This window comes from Chanos chanos, chromosome 12, assembly GCF_902362185.1.
Source record: "Chanos chanos chromosome 12, fChaCha1.1, whole genome shotgun sequence".
Lineage (NCBI taxonomy): Eukaryota > Metazoa > Chordata > Actinopteri > Gonorynchiformes > Chanidae > Chanos > Chanos chanos.
Window position 1 is genome coordinate 19,589,451 of NC_044506.1, and position 20,397 is coordinate 19,609,847.

Below are 20,397 nucleotides of genomic sequence, written 5' to 3' on the forward strand. Positions count from 1 at the left end.
TACACTGGGGGAAGACAGTTTAAATTTGATTTCCTTTAACATGGAAAACGTACTCTGACTTTCAAAAACAAGTTTTATTCTTGTCGTATATGTCGTGTGTAGACAGTGGCTGCGCTGTGCTGGGTGTGTGTGTGTGTGTGTGTGTGTGTGTGTGCTGGTTACCTGTACGAAGACAGAGGCGCGTTTGGAGACCTCCCAGAGGAATTCTGCGGCGTTTAACTGACAGGGATGTGCTTTAGGCTCAGAAATGCCCACCGACATAGGGATATCTGAAACACACACACACACACACACACACACACACACAGAGACGCACACGCACACACACACACACACAGAAATGCACATGCACACACACAGGCACACGCACACATAGTCAGAAATGCCCACTGACATAGGGATATCTGAAACACACCCATGGGTTCAACACTGAAACACACACACACACACACACGCGTGAACATGAACATGAAAGCGCACACACACACACACACACATTCACACTCTCACACACTTCGGAAACGCCCACTGACGTATGGATATCTGAAAGACACACACAGGGACTCAGCAGGGTGTGACCTCACCCAACACTTCACCGCTGACATGACAGAAGTGTTTGAAATGCATTTGTTTGTTTACTGGAGATAAAACGCTGGGTTTCTAAAAAAAATTAACGAAAAATGTGACGATCTCTGGTACATTACTCTGTGTGTGCGCGCGTGTGTGCGTTTTTGTTTTGTTCACGCATATCTATTTATTGTTTGTCGTGGATTTACAGAGACATGTTTTGTCTCTGTTGCTTAGGAACCGCCTATAAACAAAGCCTCTGGGATTGAAGACGATGATCTGTACCGACAGACAATGTTGCCACACCAGAGCACAGCTCTCTCACTGCTGAACATCACAGAGGGCTAACGGACAGACGCTAAGAGATGAAATGTTTGTCTTTCTGTTCCACTCTGAGATCAAAATCATGACTTCGCTCCGGACAGTGGAGAACCGTCCTCCTTTGGCTCGCAACCATCCCCCATGTCCACGCAGAAAAATGATTCTGTTCGCTTGGACGACGGCGCCTGCATGATTCACGCGCGTCAACGGTGACGTACGTCATCAAGGTATCAGATTATCGCCGAGGTCAAGGTTCAAATCCAAACAGCGCTCTGAAAACACGTCTCATAAGAAAAGAGGCTTCAAAAGTGATTGTTAGAACTGCCGTCGACGCGCACGTAACAGCCGCTGAAGGCGAACTGGCCGGTTTGTTTTAGCTTTCCCCGCGATAACTTTGGAAGCCCACGTCACGCTGGGAAGCCCTCTAGCCCGTCTGGGCTGGCGGCTCCAAGAGAGAGAGAGGGGTCAGTGTTTGCCCTCAGGCAGGGCACGTCTGTCAGAGCTGAAGCGGCAGGAGAGAGATCCTTTAATGATCTAGATCTGTATCATAAATCTGAGACGGCTTTGGCCGTGTAACTCCCGTCTTTCAGCAGGCCGGGCTTTTACTGGTGAAACATACGCCAGAACACGTAAAGACTTTACGGCAGCAAATAAACGGCTTCTTACCGATGTCAAGGAGACGGTCGCCGGGACGATTCCACCTCCAGCCCTCGAGCTGTTGATGCTCCATATACTGGAGGCGACGATCGTGAAACACAACTCGAACTATGCTCTGATTTACACAACAACGACAAAAAACATATAATACACAGATTAGCACATACCTCTGCTGCTATTTAAAAATAAATAAACAAAGAGCATCCTTTACATTAGCACAAACAACTAAACAACTAACGCTTGTTTAGTTTTACACAAATGCAGATGCCACTCAGAACAGTCAAAGCAATACATTCAAATATTGATTCTGCTTCATAAGCACACAAACACTGTTAAAACTCTACAAAAAAATGGTTACAGCATTAAGAAAAATCTGCACATTAAGTTATGATATTTTCAGATGAATGAATGACAGTGTTTGCTGGACTTAATATTCTCCTCTGCTGTTTACCAGATGAGCTTTTTTTCAACAATCACATTTGAACGTGACTTTATAAGACTGAAGGGACTCAACGCTGTCGAATGTTTTTTAGACTTCTGTTTCACTCTAATCAATTATCTTGCAAATACAAACAAACAATCACTAGTTTACTTCTCTTTTAATCTTTATTTCTAAATGCTGACGCATTTAATTTCCGCAAACACACTAAAAGCTACCTCTCTTAGCAGAGACAGCCACAGACACACACACACAGAGACACACACACACAGAGACACACACACACACACAGAGACACACACACACACAGACACACACACACACAGACACACACACACACACACACAGACACACACACACACAGAGACACACACTTCCTCACTTTTACAGTCTTATTGTTGAGTTCTGGGAGCTCGCCCATCTTCCTGTTGTCCAGCAACCGAATTTCATACGACTGACCTGTGAGTACAGACACAGACAATTTCATACGACTGACCAGTGAGTACAGACACACAGAGAATTCCATAGGACTGACCAGTGAGTACAGACACACAGAGAATTCCATAGGACTGACCAGTGAGTACAGACACACAGAGAATTCCATAGGACTGACCAGTGAGTACAGACACACAGAGCAGGCTGACTGTGCATGACCAGGACCGAGGGCCTGAGAAAACTCTTCTTTTTATGAGGTAGAGAGGAAAAAGGGTGTGTGTGTGTGTGTGTGTGTTTGTGTTAGCACACCTTGGTTTAGATAGGTGAGCGTCTCCTCATGCAGTTTGACTGCGGGTGATGTGGCCGCACACAGGACGTACTGAAAGGGAGGGTTTTTACTGTCAGACTCCACGGGCACACTCACATCCTCCTGCTTAAAGATGGGTAGGGCCAGGACATCACTGCGCATAGAGGGAGACAGGGAGAGAAAGGAGAGATGGAGAGAAAGAGAGTATTATATTCTACAGGAGCCATGCTGCCATAGCTGTCTACACCTCCTCCTGTCAGTTAAACTAATAAACCACTCACAAACCCATTTCCTGCACTGTTGCTATAGAGACCAAGAGTTCACACAAACAGGGGTTCCACTCCACACCCCCCCCCCGGCACGGCTTGTTACCACAAAATTACATAGACACACACACACACACCCACCCTTTCCTCCCTGCGACTTTAACCACAAACACACAGACAGCACATTATCCCTCTCAGAGTACCAGGGAGGGTGGAAATAAGTGTGTGTGCGTGCGTGCGTGTGTGTGTTTGAGAGAGAGAGATCCAAATTGAGAGTCAGAAATGAGGAAACAAGGGGGAAAAAACATTGTGACGCGATTGAAAATGTACTCTGTTCCTCTCTATGCATCACACTAGGAATTCCCCTGCAATGTATGTATGCATATACAACTCCCCTTCACCCCCCCCTCCTCTCTCTCGCTCTCTCTCTTTCCCTCTGTCTGTCTCTCTCTTTCCCTCTGTCTGTCTGTATCTCTCTCTCATGCAGCAGTTCAGGGGGAGTGTAAACAGGGCAGTGTCTTGTGGAAGGTGCTGACTCAGTCAGACAGGAACGGTTGAGCTATGACTGGGACCAGTGGCTGCTGGCGGTGCGGCAGGGAACAGTGCAGCTAAGGAATCCTGCATCTGCTTCTCCAAACACGCGACGCTGCCCGACCATAACATTCCGTTCCACAGCTGCTCGCTCCGCAGACGGGTCCCGACAGCAGGTTAGATAACTAATCTCCAACACACTCTCTCTCTCTCTGTCCAAGTCCTCAAACAACTGCTTTCCCACTCTGACACAGTCTCACATTAACGCAGACGGAGAGGAGGCCATGTCAAGCCTGTTAGCGCTAGATCATTTAAACCAGATGATGACAAATAACGTCATACTGGGGTAACCTCACCATTAGCCCCATGCTAATACCAAACTCACTATAAGCTGTACACCGACGCTTACCCAAAAATAGTGCTAGTATAGCAGTAATCCTACACCAAAAGCTAACACTGGCCAAGAACCAAGGCGAATCCTGATAGTGTCATCTTTACTTGCTGACCACTGTCTAGCTCAGCTGTTTTTTTTTTGGATGCCAAAGTATAGGAGTAACCTGCGCCCTTTAACCTGGACAAAAACACAACACGTTCTATTCACCGCTGTCCTCCACACAACTCACATCCGTACGCACCGCAAAGCCAACACCTAACATACTCAAACACGCACCCATTTAAACTGCTGATAATGATTTTTTTCCTGCGTGACCCCAAAACTCTGCCAAACCACTTAGCAGTCATTCCGGGTAACCTGAGCTATGTGTGGGCTGTTGACTTACTATGTATTTCTACTACAGAGGGAGTGCACATTTAGACATGCACGCTATAGGAGCTTTGTATGTACACACATAACTAGTTACCCAGACTGCAACAGCAAGTTCTAAGGATTGCAACTTCACATATTCTTCAACCAGTTTCTGACAGAGAAACAAATGCAGTAATAAAAGAATATCTATCAAATTCAAGATGTACCATATGTCTTGTGTTAACAAGTGGCCTCACTCACTCACTAAAAGGTTAGCTGCAATTTGACCTTACAGTTTATATGAGGGTGTCATACTGGTATTAATTTATACATGTATCACGTCAATTTCATGCCATTTCACCCACATGGATCTTTATTCCATGCTCTGCATACGCACTGAACAGGAAAGTGCACAAAACAGAGACTCACACTCACAAAAAACTGCATCTGATGCCCTTAGCACTGGCCCTTATTGGAAAACCAGAAACAGTAAACATCTAAGACCTTTCAATATTACCCCAGACTCTTACACAAGCCACGTGAAGTGTCTGCTGCAACCAGGTGCCAACAGATCATTTTTGACCGATGAAATGACCAAAAAAAAAACAAAAAACATAATACCTGCACCCCACTGGGAGAGCATAACAGTCATCTACCACAACTGGTATGTGTGTGTGTGTGTGTCTCTACAGACGTCTGAAATTAAGCTCTCATTAGAAGACCCTTAACGAGATGTCCGCATGGAACAATAGAGCTACTCGGATAAAACACGACGAACAGCAGGTGGGCTATTGTGTTAAAACCTGTCCTTCTCAAAAGGCTAGGACTGATTTTGATAACCTGAGTTATGGGACTTTGTCCATCTCCTGAAGTCAATGTTAACTGAGTTGAGAACAGTCATAAATTTATAAACAGTCCGTCTGCTTTGGGCACAAGGGATATTTAAAGCCGAAAACCTCAGGCCACCGACACAACGAAGCACGCGCACGACCATAATAATGAACTCTCTTGTATCGCAACATTTAGTCTTCTCTTGAAGAAAACAAACAAACAAACAAACTGACACTTTAATGTTCCATATTTGAAATCAAAACACACAGGGAGCCGAAAGACGGGTGAAGAACAAGACTTCGAAGACCTTAACATAGAAACATACACTATTGTCAACGTGTGGGAGTAGGCAGAGTAACCGGCAAATTGAGAACACAAGATGTGTATCGGGAACACACTCCCGTATGACGTCATCCCATGTGGTATTCAAAGTCTCTTTAAGTTAAAGTTGAAGACAGTTCGTCGGTAAGGTAAATACTCCTATGGACACCAGTCACTAAAGTCCGTTGTAACTTATTCAAAAGCCGTTCAAATGAGGTCCAAATAAAAGTTCATTTTAGCCTAGCTGAAAGCAATTCACACTGCACATTTGTTGAGAACATGTTGTTCTACGCAGCAGCACGCAAGTTTGTAACTACAAAGTAGCGTCGGTTTCCAGCGAACTTCTGTTGCAAGCTGCAATATAATAATAAAGATAACATAGCTGATAGTGATAACGTCATAAACCAAGCGCCAGTGTCACAACTGTAACGGAATTCAACGTATAGCCTATTGTTGTCATCAAGTCACTTTACTGTTGCATTTGATGTAAAACCGCGTGAACGAAAACCCTGTCGAAGCATTTTTTTGTGCTGTAGCCCAAACATGGGTTACTGAGAAGTCGGCCAACTTGTTATTAAACACGATCATACATAGATGGTTAGCAGAAACAGAAAACTGGGCAGGACTGTGTTACTTAGTAAAGGTAGGCTAGCTAAGTGCTCTAACCTCATGCTATAGGCGCCAGCCCCGAGTTCCTGCCCGATACCGGACAGACTGGCATCGAAGTCATGTACGAGACCGGACTCGATGGTGGCATCGTCCATCTTCAGCACCCACGCCATGGCGCCGAGATCCTTATCCTCTGGTTCCAAACGGAGGGCCGCCAGCTTTGCTCGCTTACCGTAACACAGACCACAAAAGAGTCAGCTAGCTAGGTTAGTTAGCTGGCTACCCGGCAGGAGGCTAGCTGCTGAAGATGATGAGGAAAATGAACAGCGCTCTTGTGTTAGCTCTGCGCTTCGCCATTAAGTTACTGTACGTTAGCTATTCAAAACAGAAAGCGATGAGATCTTCTCAAGCAACTGCGTAAAATGGCAAATCGGTCTACGAATAATGCCAACCCGTTTAAATTTTTAGCGCTGTTGCTTGCATGCTAAGATAATTACGGAAAAAACGGGTTAACTCTCCAACTACAGTACACTCATAGCAGCGAGCTTAGCAACATAGCAGAGCACATCTGTGCGTGATCACCCATTATGTAAAACAGACGTGGGAGGACGTTGTTGACAATCAACACACCGTATTTACGCGCAATGTCAGTTCGGGCCTGTAGCTTCAGATTATTCCAAATATTCAATTTCTTTAATCTGGCCACTTTAAAATTTTACGAAGAGCTATATGCGATGTTATCAGTTAACACCCGAAAACGCTCTCCTAATTTCATTTTTGCCGACGACCGAATGCAGATGGAAATACTCAAATACTGTGCGAGGCGACCACCTAAGAATCATTGCGCATAAACATGGCTTCGTAAGCGACGAAACAGAGCGAGCAAGTACGGCTCGGGTAGTCTATGCGTATGACAGCCAGAGTACGCGGAGGGTTTGTCAGCCAATCGCCGCGCTTCACCAGAGCCCACGGACACCTGCATATCCAATAAGGACCCCAAAAGGAGCCGTCATTCCTTAACTCAAACTATGCTTGGGAAGTGGAAAGTCCAGCGACATAAAGTTTTTAGATTTAGGATTTGTTATCGCTTCTATACATTTCCATGGTCACGACTATTGTCGCTACTTTATATGCGTAGGCTCTGGATCAGATTCATCGAGACTCATCTTCTAGTCTTCATTTCCAAGTAAATTCAGCTCATTCAGATAAGCAAAATGAGTAAATAACAGAAGCGTTTCACTGGACTCCCCGACTAACTCACAAGACTTCTGCTTTTTGTTTTTTGTTTTTTTATATTGCAGACATAATGCATTCGTCAGCAGACTACATGCATTCCATAGCTGACATGAACTTAACCGACACGGAGGATGAGTTTGGTAATGAATTAAACCATGGGCAAATTGTAAAAATGTGTTCGAAACATTTTCCCCAGTGGGTCTCGGTAGCGGACCCAAAGCGCCACTACACAGTAAATACTTGTTATTTGCTAGTCACAGCACTTGAGCCTGTGTAATTACTCTGCAAGGAGCAATATTATCTAATATAGAGTCAGTTATCTACTTACTTTGAAAAAGTGCTGTCACGAAGATAAGTCCAGGCTCATTTCGAAAAAATACCGGTGAATAAAGTCGGCGGGTGTCCATGCCCAAATACAGTCTACTATAATAAACTCGCACGATTGGTCCTCATGAACTCAAAAGAATGTAAAGATACGAAAACCCCCGTTTTCAATTTCAATTGTATGGTGCGAAGTGCAGAAGAACTAAGACAACATATCACAGTTTTAGCCCTTGATAAGTGTGACCATGGGACACGACACTAATCACTCCTCCACCAGGCGACAGGAATCTCTTCTATAGGCCTACTGTCAAATGATAAATGTTGCTTATACGTCTTATTAAGAATACATGGTTGGTATGTAAATAAACTTTAAGGCTGAAGCTTTGTGATGTGAAGCGATACCCGGCGTTCCCACGGGCTTACCGTGAGTAGCTGCAGTCGGTACGATGCTGCACATGAAAGTTCTCCGTGCACGGCTGCCAGAACAGCATGGCTCACGATCAATGAGGCCCGGCCAGCTCAGGGGACAAACACACTTGCATAATCACGACAAGGAAAAGGGGTTCGGGACACTCATGTGGAGCACTTTTCTCTTGCTCAGTTGTCGTTATGATATTCGATTACTTCAGCTGTCTTCTGTGGCCGTGGGAGCGCGCGACGATGCCGTTGCGTAACATGCCCAGTACATTTCCAATATTCTTTATTAGACCTGGGAATTTCCACCTGTAAATTAACCACAGAGCCGCTGGGATAAACTACACACAAAAAAAAAATTCTGCTACGTCTGCGTGCAGGGGAGGGATTAAAGGAGAGAGAGAGAGAACTGTGACTGTTCAGAGGTTAACTACCTACGCCTTTCTTGTATATTGAATAAATGTGTCCTCCTCCCATGAGCCCCGAGTTCGGCGGAAATGAGGTCACTTAACAGGCTACTCTCGTGCCATAAACAAAAAAATTGTTGTGAAGTCAGGGACACTCAATAATATCCAATGCTGATGTGGCTCGGTGTGAGTGCATCCTATAATGAGGGTTTTGTGCTTGTATCTCCAGATATATACTGCCACAAACACATAACAACATAACCATTATACTGACAGTTATCACAATTTTAGTAACTTTCACAGAAGACGACAGGCACATTTGGTTCATGTCTGTACAGTTTTCTTTTATTTTAATTTTTATAATTAGCACAGTTCTAGAAATGCAGCGAGAATCACAACAGTGGAAAGACTTCCTCACAGGAGAGAAAGAATGACACTACAGGGAGGAGAGTGACACGACATTTTTGCCATTTCAATGCGTAAATACATTTCTACAAATTTCCCATCGGAGAAGAATGACACTTTGGGATTGTGAAGGATCCGCGTGCCCTCGCGGACAACACGATACCTTTCCAATTACTCCCTTGAAATTTCTTTTTCGATATGCTAGATAAACGTGGTCTTAATGATCAGTCACGTCTGGCCACACGCGACGAACAAGACCCGAATTTTTGGGGCGGTAGTTTCGCGCGGATAATGGAGTAAACGGCCAGATAAGAAGGTTCTGTTTTTAAACATGACATGCATATAGCCAAGCACAATATGCTTTATAATAGAGCAAGCTAGACCAACCGCCTAGTATTATGAATCAGATATGACCGTTAATAATTATTAATGAGCTATTATACGTTAATGATGTTTCCTCTTCTCAGACACAGGTTTTCCAAACCGCGCCATAGAAATCCGAGTTATCCCAAAAGCTCTTTAATAAAAATGACATCAGGGACAGAAGTTTCCAGTGACTCTGGTGGCATTTTCCCTCTATCTGCTCCTACATACACATTACACATACATACTCCCTCCTTTAGAACCAGGGAACAACCTCCTCTACCATTAAACTTTAGCTCACCTTTGACATCTACAAGACACACACACACACACTCACTCACTCACTCACGCACACGCAGAAGAGCTGATGTCTCTTTGTTGGAGGGCAGGTTTTATACTTGGCCTGGCTGGTTGTTTTCAGACAAGTCCAACAGCGTTCAGGGTCTCAGAGTGGACAGCAGAGGGCTGGGAAGGATGTCCAGCTATGTATGCGTCTGTGTGTAGGAGTGTAAGTGTGCATGTGTGTGCGTCTGTGTGTGTGTGTGTGCATGCGTGCTCCTGCGAGTAAGCGTTGTGTACATATTCACTGTGTGTGTGTGTGTTAGCGCGTGTGTTTGAGTGTATGTATGTGTGTGTGAGCGCGCGTGTGGCTTGCGTGTTGAAAAGACTGCTCTGGCCTTTTGCCCTCAGAGTGTCCGAGTAGCTGTGAGTCCACAGGCTGGCGCTACAGGCCTTGTCCTCCCATGTCAGAGGGCGGGTCACTTCCACTGGAGCCACTCTGAGCTCGTTTTATGTACAAATTCAACAGCTTCAGCTGGACACACACACACACACACACACACACACACACACACACACACACACGCACATAGAGAGAGAGAGAGAGAGATTTATCATCTGCATCAGTGTTAGAGAGAAAGAGATCATTTCAACACCTTAGAATGGAAATTCAATGGTTTCGACTTGATATAGAAATCAAAAATAAGCATAAGAGAGAGACAGAATGTGCATATGTGTGTGTGTGTTCACAGACAGCTTACCTTGCTTCCAGACAACTGACTCAGGTGAGGTTTCAGATCCTCTCCAATCACAGCATGGATAGCCACCAGACAGAAAACACATGCTTTCCGTACACTGCTCTCAGAGTTATCGTAACCCTGAATAAAGACAGGTCAAAAAAAAAAAGACAGACACTATAAACCCTCCACATAACCCAGCACCATCACTACAACACAAACCTTAGAATACCCTTTATATCCATTAACACTGTCTCTGCCAATGTGAAGTCCTGATGGGAGATAATGGTTACAGAAAGCATTCACAACCCTGTGTATATAATTAACAACCAGGCCTCATACAGTAAACAGGACGCACTACTGCAAATGCTCCAGGCCTGGTCAAGCTTATTCATTTCAATCTAAAGTCCAGATGTTTTACACATGGATATCCATGCTTATGGACTGTCACCTGTATAAGTCCAGGGACTATCTCTGGAAGCATCTGCTGTAGGCTCTCCTTGGGCAGCCGTTCGATGACTTTGGTTAACATCTTGATGGCTGCCAGGTTGATGGGGTAGTCGGCTGACTGGATAATGGGGCAAAGCACCTTAATGCACTGGTCAGGACTGATGGAACTGGCCAACATGGCCGCTGCTTCCTCTGCAGCTCGCACCACCTGTACACAAACACACACACGCACGGATGCACGCACGCGAGTGTACACAAACACACACACGCACGGATGCACAGGCACACACGCGCATACACACACACACATGCACACGCACACACACATGCACACGCACACACACGCGCACACACACCAAGTGCGAAGGTGAAATTTTGACCATTTTCATTAGTGCATTGATTTGGAGTTCTGTATGTATACTTTTAGACGTAACGCGGAGGTAAATCAAACCTCTTTGTGGGGATCTTTGTGCGCCTCTAAGGTTTTCATGATGGTGAGCTCAGCGTAGTTCTTAAAACGCCACGGCTGTCTGTTGAGTATCTCCTTCAGTACACGCAATGCCAAGGCACGAATCACGTGCTGAGAGAGACAGAGAGGGAGAGAGAGAAGCTTTTAATTACCGATAGACTTGATCACTCTTCTGTGTGTCAGTGGATACAGTAAGACTATACAGTACAGTACAGTAAGTATAAATGTGTGTGAGTGAGAGTGAAAGAGTGTGTGTGTGTGTGTGTGTGTGTGTGTGTGTGTGCGTGCCTACCTCTCCATCCCCCAGTGTTTCCAGTAGCAGCAATAGGATGGTTTTGAAATGTTCGTCCCAGACATGCAGCTGGGTTTCTCTGATCAGTCTCATGAGCTCACACAGTGCCGCCTTCCGCTCCTCCACACGCTCGCTGTGATTGGACAGCTCTTTGAGCAGCTCTGCCACTACCTCTGACTGGTCCACTCCGCTGTCTGTTAACAGAATCGGCCAATAAGTGATTAGAACAGAATTATTACAGATCAAATATACAGTGCCTTACCGAACTAAGAGGATTCATCAAGTCAAGTGCTGTTACTCAATTCATACTTTTCTCTGTTACTCAAAATCATCCTGAATGAAAACTAACGGCCTGCTGAAGAATTTATTAACTATTGTCTTGGTTTTTGAATTTTGCAGCAGGAGTGTTTTATTACATGCCAACAGAAGTTAAAGAATTATGATAACCAGCTCACAATTTGTGCATGCTAATAGACTTAATATGTGATATTGAGGGAGGCTAGCTAATAACAGTCAACATATACAATGACAATACCGTCAGTGAGAGACTCCGCGTCTTGATCCAGGGCTGTGTCTTTTAGACTCTTGTTAAAGGGGGAGGAGCCAAAGGAGGAGTCAGAGTAACTGATTGGCTGGTAGTCTCTGACTGGACGGGGACTGGAGGAGAGCAGGGGCATGGTGTTGAGCAGCGATGTTTTATTGTCCAACACAGTCCGCCCGGTGTCTGATGAATCCGCAGCTCCCTGTGTGTGAACGCACACACACACACACACAGTAAATACAACTACCATACAATAGACCATAGCATTGGTGGCAAATGATTTTTGGTTACATTTTTTTTGGCTAATCATAACAATAATGAAGCATGTTCCTGATGAACTTTTCCTGTCTGAAATACACTTTTACATATCGTTTTATACAGAGCTTTTCCTGTCTGAAATACACTTTTACATATTGTTTTATACAGAGCTTTTCCTGTCTGAAATACACTTTTACATATCGTTTTATACAGAGCTTTTCCTGTCTGAAATACACTTTTACATATCGTTTTATACAGAGCTTTTCCTGTCTGAAATGCACTTTTACATATCGTTTTATACAGAGCTTTTGACAGTTAGAAGTGCAGTGTATCGGTGTAATACAGATAAATTGGTTCAGCTCTGGGGAAACTCTAAAAGAGCAAACTGAGGACACTGAGATACAGTCTTCGGAAGGTCTTCTGTTTTTTTTCCTTTTCTTTCATTTTTTTTTTTTAAGAGAGAAATGAGTTCGTTGTCAAAAACATCCGAAATATGACAAGTTGGCGTCTTAAGTGGCGTGTGATTGACAGATTAACGCAGAGGGGAAAGTCATGTTACTGAGGTGACCCTGCCAGGAAAGGTCAGTTACCCTGAACTCTCCACATTACTACAGCACACTAGTCCACTAGTCTGAGAGAGAGAGAGAGAGAGAGAGAGAGAGAGAGAGAGAGATCACTCCTGACCAGTCTAAGAATTCAGACGTCTGTCTCATATTGGGTTACAGAGAGAGTCAGGTGCAAACTCCAAAATAAGGAGGAGTGCTGAGAACAGCTTACACATACATTCAGTGCACACACACACACACACACACACACACGCACACACACACACGCAAAGACACAGCGTGGTGCTCAGCTGTGGGAGTGTCCGTAAGTAATGCATTTTCCTTCACCTCAGTCACCTCCCTACATTCCATCCCTCTGTTCTCACCTCCTCTCCTCCGTCTCCCTCTCTCTTACAGGGAGGCTCTGTCATGTCCTCTTGGCTGCGGACACTGAAGTTCTGGATGGCCTGACTGACTCCTCGCAGAGAGCTGTAGATCTCCTCAGAGTTCATGTTTTCAGTGTCATAGTCAAATGCACTGCACACACACACACACACACACACAAAGAGAAAGATAGGGACAAATTACATAAGGTACATTGTTTGAGAAGATACACAGATGTGCTGGGTTTGAGTTGTGTGTGTAAACAGAAACAAATGTTTGCTTTGGAATGTGTTTGTTAAGAGAGTTTAATGTCTGTGTGTGTTTGTGTGCGGATCTGTAAGGGCATGTTTGTTTTAAGTACGTGTGAGTTGGCTGAGGTCGGTGAAAATGTGTGTGTGTGTTACCTGGGTGAAGGTGTGTTCTGTGATGTGTTGGTTGGGGAGGTAAGTGGACTGGACCAGCTAGCAGGTGATCGCGGTGTGTGTCTCGTCAGAGGACTTCCCATCGGAGCCTGAAACACAGAACAACAACCAATAAGACAACACCACAAGACTCTTACACACCAAGAGTTCACTCATCCAATAATATGAGCCATGCTGTTCCCTCTGCTGTGCTACTGGTTTTTCAGTGTGTGTGTTTGCGTTTAAGTGTGTGTGTTTGCGTTTAAGTGTGTGTTTGTGATCAAGCGGGTGTGTTTGTGTGAGCGTTTGATTAAGTGTGTGTGTGTGTGTTTGTGTGACCTGTGCTGCATTGCCCGTGTTGCGTAGATGGTTCTGCAGTAGTTTAGTGGCTCCATCCTGGAAGGTTTTGGGTAGGGCTGCGAGGAGCATGGTAAACTCTGGCGTGTTCAGTTGGAACAGTGAGATTAACACAGATTGTGCTGCCTGCAACCAATCAGAGCACAGAGTGAGACTCCCCACATCACTTGCCGGCCATTTCAAAGAAAAACCCTCAGTCAGCGGTACACTGTTCAGTTTCAGCTAGATTTGACATTTTGGTTTGTACTGAACCACATGGTAAAAGGGACAGATAACAGTTAATACAAATAGACATATTAAACTGCTGACGCTCAAGTCCCCATGATGCCCTCAGAATGTGTGTGTGTGTGTGTGTGTGTGAGTATGTCTTACCTTTCTAACGTCAGAGCTCTTAGGTTCCGTGGTCCAAGTGATAATTCTGGACACGGCCAGTCGGGTCTCGCTAGAATTCACGAAGTCCTGCGGCTCCATCTGGAGCGTCAGCGTCTCTATGTATTTCAGAATGGCCACTTTCACCTGCAAACGCGCACAACATAAATATAACGTTACCACAGCGTCAACACACCGTTAGCACCACTCCTTTGTCGTAGACATGAAACATTGCAACAATGACATCAAAACGTTACCACCACGTTTCCACTGCATTCTCACAGCACGCCACTTTTCCTGCAAACATTAACCGCGACGTAAACGCAACCTTAGAGAAACGTCACTGCATCTCTGCAATTTCCGGTCCTCACGGCCCGCTAGCATCTTCTGTCATTTAATATTAAAGCACAATTTCCATAATTTAAGCAGGATTTTCACAGCCATTTTCTCACTATGTCCTCTCAGTCCATCAATCTCATTAAAAGTGTTAGCGTCACGTTAGCACATTAGCGCAGCACAAGAATAGCGTCTCATTTAACAGCAAGAGTGTGGACTTCACCAACGAACACAGGGGCACCAATTTACAGCAAAGTAGCTGGTCATTACAACAAATTTCCCACGGTCATAAAACACATTTACACGTCCGACTGAGTTTGGCTCACACAGGTCATAGGTTAAGGATGAGATGAGGGAGAAGGTGAATGCAGGCGAAAGACGACTAAACGGTAGTCATCTGTGTAAGCGACCGAGTGTCTAAGATAGGGATGAACAGCAGGTTCGCTACACCTTCCAGAGCTCAAAGTCAAAGTTTCCAGAAATAACCATCTCAAAATGTTTGGTTTGTGTCTCAGCCTTTCATGAAAGAGAACAGGGGTTTTCTCTCACACTGACATTACTGACAGCATGTCACTTTGTTTTATTTTGTAGTTGTGTTTTTTTTTTTCATTTTATAATTCAGTCACACTGACTTCACTCTGTTTCACTGTGTGAAATAAAGGACTTGTTTAGTTTGTCGCTTTAAAACAGAGCAATGATTTAAATGCATGGTTTTAAATGATTTTATCCCTCTGGACAGCACATTTTCACGCCAATACCTCATTAATATATCAGATTTGACCCATCAAGGACTTGGAGATGTTGATTCAGATTGATTCAAGTCGATTCAAGTTGACTCAGTGTGCGTTAAGTAAAGAAATGTACTGTCGAGGGGATGACCTTCAAGTCTGGCATGAAGATGGACTAATCAGAGGTGTCATGTCCACTTTCTCCTTCTCTCCGCCTGCCTACTGGAGCTGCGCGTTATAGAATTGCTTCCCCTGAGTCACACTGACCTGTACTGCTTGGTTCCACACTTGGATATGTTGCTGCAGTGTGCAAGCATGTCGTCTCTTTCTGAGGGGAAGCAATTCTAAAGCCCCGCCCCCGTATCGGCAACAGCGCCTCTTCCCCAGCTTCAGAGAGAAAGAGGAGAGCCAGTCAATGAGTGGGAAAAACAGAGAGAGAGAGAGAGAGAGAGAGAGAGAGAGAGGAAGAAGGGAGGGAGGGAGGGACGGATGGGAATGGAGAATATAGAGGACACAGACCTGAGCAGAGGGTGCAGAAAGAAAAGATGGGCGTGGCATGGGGTGGGGTTGGGTTGGGTTGGGTGGAGGCTGTCCGCGTGAGGAGGGGGTTCAAATGGTGGCAAACTACGCAGTGACCTTAAAGCAGCTCTGGAGTTACTCGAGTCGGGCGGAGCTGACCCCAAATCCAAACAAACAGGCTCTGTTCAAAACGTCACGCCTTATCACAAAACCGGAGGTTACTGTTCAAAACCTCACGCCTTATCACAAAACCAGAGGTTACTCCCCAAAACTAACACTTAAAAAAATATTTAAACCTGAAAAGCAAACAACACATTTCAACCTGACATTCCGCAGATAATCACAAAAGCCACTGCTGTACTTGTTAGAAGAAACATTTTAAATGGATTCAAACACACGTACGGTCTGCAAAACCAGTCTGATTCTTAACCCGGCCCTCAGTGCCTCCCTGCCCAGCACTGGTACACCTGAATCATCTGACTGGATCATAATCACACTGGGTCACCTGAATCCCCTGTGTTGCAGCGCAGGTTTGAAACAAACAGGTACAGGTTGATGACTGGACTGGACTGAGAAACCTGACGAGACAGCAGTGTTGTTTTTCCACTTACCCACTCATTACACTGTGATGGTACCATCAGCGTGGCCTGACACGGACAACTTGACAACTCTTTTTCTTTATTAATATTCACACTTTCTTCACTGTCAGCTGGGATTGGGTGACCCAGGGATGAGCCTGGTGATCAACTCTACTCTCTGTTACCTCTCTGCACTTCTGGGAACCCACAGTCACACACATCACAGGTCTCTCTGTCTCTGATCTATCACAGTTACACACATTACAGGTCTCTCTGTCTCTGATCTATCACAGTCACACACATCACAGGTCTCTCTGTCTCTGATCTATCACAGTCACACACATCACAGGTCTCTCTGTCTCTGATCTATCACAGTCACACACATCACAGGTCTCTCTGTCTCTGATCTATCACAGTCACACACATCACAGGTCTCTGTCTCTGATCTATCACAGTTACACACATTGCAGGTCTCTCTCTCTCTCTGCTCTATCAAAGTCACACACATCACAGGTCTCTCTCTCTCTGCCATATCAGTCACACACATTACAGGTCTCTCTCTCTCTCTCTCTCTCTCTATCTCTGCTCTATCACAGTCACACACATTACAGGTCTCTCTCTCTCTGCTCTATCACAGTCACACACATTACAGGTCTCTCTCTCTCTGCTCTATCACAGTCACACACATTACAGGTCTCTCTCTCTCTCTGCTCTATCACAGTCACACACATCACAGGTCTCTCTCTCTCTGCTCTATCACAGTCACACACATTACAGGTCTCTCTCTCTCTGCTCTATCACAGTCACACACATTACAGGTCTCTCTCTCTCTGCTCTATCACAGTCACACACATTACAGGTCTCTCTCTCTCTGCTCTATCACAGTCACACACATTACAGGTCTCTCTCTCTCTCTCTATCTCTGCTCTATCACAGTCACACACATTACAGGTCTCTCTCTCTCTCTCTCTCTCTCTGCTCTATCACAGTCACACACATTACAGGTCTCTCTCTCTCTGCTCTATCACAGTCACACACATCACAGGTCTCTCTCTCTCTGCTCTATCACAGTCACACACATTACAGGTCTCTCTCTCTCTGCTCTATCACAGTCACGCACATTACAGGTCTCTCTCTCTCTGCTCTATCACAGTCACACACATTACAGGTCTCTCTCTCTCTGCTCTATCACAGTCACACACATTACAGGTCTCTCTCTCTCTGCTCTATCACAGTCACACACATTACAGGTCTCTCTCTCTGCTCTATCACAGTCACACACATTACAGGTCTCTCTCTCTCTGCTCTATCACAGTCACACACATTACAGGTCTCTCTCTCTCTGCTCTATCACAGTCACACACATCACAGGTCTCTCTCTCTCTGCTCTATCACAGTCACACACATCACAGGTCTCTCTCTCTCTGCTCTATCACAGTCACACACATTACAGGTCTCTCTCTCTCTGCTCTATCACAGTCACACACATTACAGGTCTCTCTCTCTGCTCTATCACAGTCACACACATTACAGGTCTCTCTCTCTGCTCTATCACAGTCACACACATCACAGGTCTCTCTCTCTCTGCTCTATCACAGTCACACACATTACAGGTCTCTCTCTCTCTGCTCTATCACAGTCACACACATTACAGGTCTCTCTCTCTCTCTGCTCTATCACAGTCACACACATTACAGGTCTCTCTCTCTCTGCTCTATCACAGTCACACACATTACAGGTCTCTCTCTCTCTGCTCTATCACAGTCACACACATTACAGGTCTCTCTCTCTCTGCTCTATCACAGTCACACACATCACAGGTCTCTCTCTCTCTGCTCTATCACAGTCACACACATTACAGGTCTCTCTCTCTCTGCTCTATCACAGTCACACACATTACAGGTCTCTCTCTCTCTGCTCTATCACAGTCACACACATTACAGGTCTCTCTCTCTCTGCTCTATCACAGTCACACACATTACAGGTCTCTCTCTCTCTGCTCTATCACAGTCACACACATCACAGGTCTCTCTGTCTCTCTCTCTGCTCTATCAGTCACACACATCATAGGTCTCTCTCTCTGCTCTATCATGGTTGCCTCAGTTAATCAAAGGCCTGAATGATTCATGATGAGTTAAACTGTGCGTTAAGAGCTGAGACAGGCCTAAAATATACCACACTGTGGGTTTCCAGCAGGAGGACAGAGAACCACTGTTCTAAAGCCCACACTGTCTGCTGTGTAACCCCAATGTCTCCAACCTTTTGAACTCTCAATCAAAAATTACTCCGTTTAACTCAGTAAATCAGCTTACTGGACTGAAACTACTTTGTTTAAAATATGAAGAGTCAAATCAAAAGACTGCAAATCAAAAGACTGCATCTTGCCCGATGACTCAGAAAGAAAAGTTTGATTACAGGTCATAAGTTTAGTCTAATCATGCTGCTAGCTATTGATACCTACATATGACATGACTAATGGGAATATTTTTGAACAAAAACCACAAGATGAGCTGAGCGCAAAAATGAGTTCCCAAGGCTAAGAGATGAGTCTCTCAGATTCTCCTCAAATTACAAATCCACACATTTAAGTCCATGTCTTTAACAGATCCAAGTCGGTATGGAGAAACAATCAGACACAGACAGACAGACAGACAGACAGACAGACAGAGACAGACAGACAGACAGAATTAGCACATACCTTTAGGTTAGGAGTCTGTGTCTGGTCCACTGTGAACCTCATCAGAATGGTGAACTGTAGATCATTAGGAAATGACTCCCTGTGAGGGGGGGCGGGGGGGGGGGGGGTAGAGAGTGAGGAACAGTCACAGCAGTGTTGAGGCATCGAAAGGCAATTTTTTTTAAAATCACTGAATACACTCACACAGCAGTGTATGTATCTCTACAGGCAAAGCATTTTTGGCAAAATGTCTTTTCTAATTTACAGGGTAGCGGGAGATAGATTTGAGGGCGGGGAGGCCAGGTTTTTGGCGGCAGTACCTTGTGACGTCCAGGGCTTTCTGGACTTTGGCCTGTACGGAGCCCAGGAGGTCAGCGCCCATCTTCTTCAGGAGCTGAGTGAGCAACACGAACAGCCAGTCCTGCAGCTCGTCCTTATGAACCACTATGAAGTCCACTAGTGTTTCTAGAAACATACTGAACACCTGTGCAGACGCACGCACACACACAGACACACACAGACAGACAGACACAGTCATCCATTAGATAAAGGGTCACATTTGTTTGTTTGTTTGTTTTCTTTAATAAAAAACCACCACAAAACCCAACTGGTCACATGCCCGCGTGCTGAGGAATCATGGGATGCTTTATCGGTGCGCGTGAGCGCCATACACCCTGAACACTCGGCTTCTTAACATCAGTCCTTCACAGAAAGAGCATGCTGTGGACGACTAACAGACAGTTCTAACAGTTCTCCACGCACCACATGCATGACTGACACAGACACATTTCTAACGTCAGTGCCACCTGCTACACTACAGCTGGTCTTCATACACTATGACAAACAAATAAACATTAAACGAAAAACCCCCAAAAAAAACATAAGCACCAAGCATATTTATGCAAATGATCAAATGTACTTTATTTATGCAAATGATCAAATGTACCTTATTGCATTAGAGCAGTGTTTTATATAATCCAATCATCTGAACATTTTAAAGGACTGCTTTTTAAAACAGTCTGTGCTCTTTAGCTTTCCATACACTAAGATAATACTGGCCTTTCTGTAGAGCCAGCATGGAGCAGACAAATACGCCCAGCGCTAGCGATCACTAATTCTTATACAAGACTGAATGGCTAGACTGCAAATGAATATCACAGTGTAATGAAGACCAATGCCATAGCGCGAGTGATCATCTGAATCACAGCGGTCAGGACCAATGAGAGAAAAGGAAGTTTAAACGTTTGCCCAGGCCAAAGCTCTTGATTGGCTGGCAGCAATGAAGGCAAATCAGCAGAA

At 44.9% G+C, this 20,397-nt stretch overlaps 2 protein-coding genes across 7 annotated transcripts in view; both read right to left on the reverse strand.

Moving 5' to 3' along the window:
- Positions 1-8,149, reverse strand: part of ubp1 (upstream binding protein 1) — a 16,422-nt gene extending 8,273 nt beyond the window's left edge. For 2 of the 3 annotated variants that reach the window (XM_030788772.1, XM_030788770.1), the window contains exons 1-5: positions 6,087-6,755; positions 2,729-2,880; positions 2,367-2,443; positions 1,555-1,660; positions 163-269 (exon numbers count right to left, since the gene is read on the reverse strand). In XM_030788772.1, coding sequence (XP_030644632.1) covers positions 163-269; positions 1,555-1,660; positions 2,367-2,443; positions 2,729-2,880; positions 6,087-6,202 — 558 coding nt within the window. In that variant the 5' untranslated portion in view covers positions 6,203-6,755. Of the gene's footprint in view, positions 1-162; positions 270-1,554; positions 1,661-2,366; positions 2,444-2,728; positions 2,881-6,086; positions 6,756-8,012 lie in introns of those variants that run through there. The other variant, XM_030788771.1, reaches the window with a different exon arrangement.
- A 1,630-nt stretch (positions 8,150-9,779) lies between these two features.
- clasp2 (cytoplasmic linker associated protein 2) overlaps positions 9,780-20,397 on the reverse strand; it is a 54,970-nt gene continuing 44,352 nt past the window's right edge. For 3 of the 4 annotated variants that reach the window (XM_030788671.1, XM_030788672.1, XM_030788669.1), the window contains 12 exons: positions 19,419-19,582; positions 19,120-19,198; positions 14,264-14,407; positions 13,874-14,017; positions 13,538-13,644; positions 13,136-13,286; positions 11,941-12,148; positions 11,406-11,599; positions 11,096-11,224; positions 10,646-10,852; positions 10,219-10,335; positions 9,780-9,992 (listed from right to left, as the gene is read on the reverse strand). In XM_030788671.1, the coding sequence (XP_030644531.1) occupies positions 9,903-9,992; positions 10,219-10,335; positions 10,646-10,852; positions 11,096-11,224; positions 11,406-11,599; positions 11,941-12,148; positions 13,136-13,286; positions 13,538-13,644; positions 13,874-14,017; positions 14,264-14,407; positions 19,120-19,198; positions 19,419-19,582 (1,734 nt within the window). In that variant the 3' untranslated portion in view covers positions 9,780-9,902. Of the gene's footprint in view, positions 9,993-10,218; positions 10,336-10,645; positions 10,853-11,095; positions 11,225-11,405; positions 11,600-11,940; positions 12,149-13,114; positions 13,287-13,537; positions 13,645-13,873; positions 14,018-14,263; positions 14,408-19,119; positions 19,199-19,418; positions 19,583-20,397 lie in introns of all 4 variants that reach the window. The other variant, XM_030788670.1, reaches the window with a different exon arrangement.